The 3,258-nt window shown below is 37.9% G+C and overlaps 1 protein-coding gene across 1 annotated transcript; it reads left to right on the top strand.

Moving 5' to 3' along the window:
• Positions 1–212: 212 nt before the first annotated feature.
• Positions 213–2,447, top strand: LOC308398890 (sterile alpha motif domain-containing protein 3-like; the record flags this gene model as incomplete). The annotated part of the gene is made up of 6 exons (XM_080885758.1): positions 213–306; positions 653–671; positions 1,076–1,160; positions 1,251–1,415; positions 1,706–1,912; positions 2,145–2,447. The coding sequence occupies 6 exons, from the start codon at positions 213–215 to the stop codon at positions 2,445–2,447; spliced, it is 873 nt and encodes a 290-aa protein (XP_080741884.1).
• Positions 2,448–3,258: the final 811 nt, after the last annotated feature.

Below are 3,258 nucleotides of genomic sequence, written 5' to 3'. Positions count from 1 at the left end.
TGTCAAGCAGATTTTTATGTTACGGTGACTACATTTTGTAAGTTACAAATATAGTTCGCCAAGACAGCATAACGGTTTCTAAACAACTGCGCATTAATACCACAATGTTGTATTTTCATGTGTCAAGTTCGCAACGCGCATTAATCCCAAAGGCCGAAAAGGCAGCAGTGATGAGTGCTCCGCCTCCGCGCTGACTAGCGTTGACGCAGAAAATGACTCTCAGGGGGTTATCCACGGAGGAGCTCCTTAAAAGGTTGATGGAAGAAGGCATTGATGTGTCAGACGACGAGGCGCAAAGATTTAGAGGTAAGTCGGGTGTGATTTTGTGTTTTTATAAAAATTACAACGTGTATTTTTACAGTAGAGTTAGCAAAAGTCCGACGAGCTAGATTTAACATGGGCGAAAGCTAGCAGTTAGCTAAGTTTTAAACAAAGAAAGGTACAAATGTGGACTATTTAGACTGTTGGTGGAATGTTCAACGTCTGTCTGCCCGCCGTATTCGAGTGTTTTATCAATAAATAGTGTCGAACCGTGTACAAAAATGTAAAAAAATCAATAATTTCTCAAAACATGCTAGTATGTAAATATAGCTATTAACAAAATCGTTTTCTAAGCAAAATTTATCCCATCTAACTTGTTTCCCGCTCAAAGGGATTTTAAACAATGGAAGGTACACATTTGTACCATTCCACCTACTTAGTGGGATTTTCGAATATGAGAGCTGTAAGCTCTGTGCAGGGACACTTACTTACATTTTTATATTACCAGTTAATTTATATTAACAATTAATCAAGAGAATTAATTGTAACTTCCTTTTGGGGAATATAGACAGATTCACAATGATAGCTTATTGTTATTATTATGTTATTAAGTTTGGGAGAGATGTGGCTGTTTGTCCACGCCCATTTTTAAAAAATTAAAATCAACTTTAGCTACATTGATTTGACATTGGTCTACAACATACTATTTACGGTAATAACAATATGATTAGAAGAATTGAAGAACAGAAAAGCCCCCAGGAAAGGATAAGAGTAATCAGTGCACTGTGGGTTGTCTTTCTTATGTTTGAAACAGGTACCCAACCCACTCAGACTACATCCAGGTAATCAAAGCCCTGATTGTGAAGTATCCTTTAAGAGATGTACACGGAAATGGTTATGTGAGTACCTCTCCTTTTTTGTTTCTTTTATAGATTATATTAATATAAAGTAAGCATAATTAACTACTTATATACATTTGAAACAACTAGGACACCTGGCACAGCCAACTCAAGAGAAAGTTCAAAGCAGAACGGGCTCCCCTAATCAGCAACGAAGAAGTGAACCGGGTTAAAGAAAAGTTTGGACGCACGCAGAAACATCGGACCACAGAGGAATCCAGCAGCTCCTGTCTGAAGAGACTGAAGCCCTCTCTCGTAAGTCCTCACACCCTCAGCCTTTAAGAGCTAAGGTAACATATGTAGTCTTATTATGTTCACTGTAAAGCTAAAAGTAAACATTAATTGAAAGAAACATGTTAACAGATAACATTAACATAGAAAAAGGAACTTCACAGTTGATTTAACAAAAGTCAGCTCAACTTGCAATTCCTATTCAACATTTTTGCATTTTTTTCAAAGCATTTGGTGTACAAATTACCGCATTTCGAGTAACATTAACTTATCAGATTTTACTTATGATAATACTGATATCTGTTTTGACAAAGGATTCGTGCTTTGTGGGGGAAGATGCAGCCTCCGTTGATGCTCATATCAAGGTGCTAAATGATCAGCACAAGAAGCTACATCCTGACACAGCACTGGTGAAAGACCGCATGACAAAAACCTTTGCATGGAGACGTCGAGAGGTAGCTGAAGGAATGTGTACTGTGGACCTATTAAAGAGATATCCATTCCTGGGGACATCTGCAGGGGTAAGAATTGTTAAGATGATTGGGGAAACAGCTAATGATTTTTTGTCTCTAAATCTGATTATTATTTTCTGTACTAACTGATTAATCGATCTGTTCATTATCTTTAGAATTTTTGTTCACGGGTTAAAGCACTTTACATTTATCTCCAGTCTGTGTCTTTAAACATGTCAAAAATTTAAATCCTCAATGTAAAATGTCATTCTTTTGTCTATTCTGCTCTTTTCATTTCCAGTTGTGTTATGAGGTTGATTTAATGCATCCCTGCCAAGACAACATCTGTCGCCGCTTTAGCGAAAACTTCACTGCTGTTCTTCAAAATGTTCTTCAAATGACCAAGGATTTGCCACTGAAGAAGGTCTCGCTGGATGAGGCCTACATCTCAGCATTCTCCACCTTCTTCATGTTCAACATGACCTACCCTGCATACTTCAAGAAAACACTTGTCTTTCTTCAGAACTGCATTGTCAACATAGGAGACCAGGGAGACAAACCCCTGCCAGTAAGTGTCGCCAGGGTACTTAACCAACTCTATTAAATATGCTCCCACTCCACAAATGTTCAAAATGTTCAAAAAGGGCATTTACTCTGAGGAAGTTGATTATACATGTTGGGTTAGTACACGCACATGAGCCTCATTTCAGCATCACTTGTGGAATAAATGACTGCCAGGCAGCTTTTTCCAAGTATCACTCTTTTCGACGCCATGTGTATCGCAAACACAAACCCTCTGTTTTGAATAGCCTTGAGGTAGTTGAAGATGGATTTGAAAACCATGCACACAAAGAGGTTGAAGACCCACACACACACAGTTCAGACGAGACGCACACAGTTCAGCAGCCCACACCACCTAGTATGGACAGTTTGCTTGATAATTTAGGAGATCATTTATTTAGCTTTATTCTCAAATGTACTGAAAAAAATAACCTTCCACACTCTGTTCAGCAAGACATCGTTGATGATCTTAGTTTTCTTTTGTGTTTTTTTAAAGAAAACTACGACTCGTTTATTCGTTATCATTTGGATAAACATGGTTTCCGCCTCAGTGATTGTCCAGAACTTGAGCAGGTTTTGTCTACTTCAGATTTTTTCCAGAAAGCATGTGATTCAATTCGTTCACCATTTATGATAAAAGAACACTGCAAATCAAAAATGAACATGACAGAACCTATCAGTTACACAGTAAGAGACCATTCTGGTGTGAAAATTGGTAGTTATTCGTATGTTCCAATCCTACAGGTATTAAACAAATACTGTCAGGTGGAGGATGTGTGGGAACAAATTGTTCTGGATAACCACAGAAATCAAGATGATGATGTTTTGACTGATTACAAAGATGGCATGTATTT

The sequence above is a fragment of the Rhamphochromis sp. 'chilingali' genome (genome assembly GCF_963969265.1).
Source record: "Rhamphochromis sp. 'chilingali' genome assembly, chromosome: 6".
Lineage (NCBI taxonomy): Eukaryota > Metazoa > Chordata > Actinopteri > Cichliformes > Cichlidae > Rhamphochromis > Rhamphochromis sp. 'chilingali'.
This window is presented reverse-complemented; position numbering and strand designations above follow the sequence as displayed.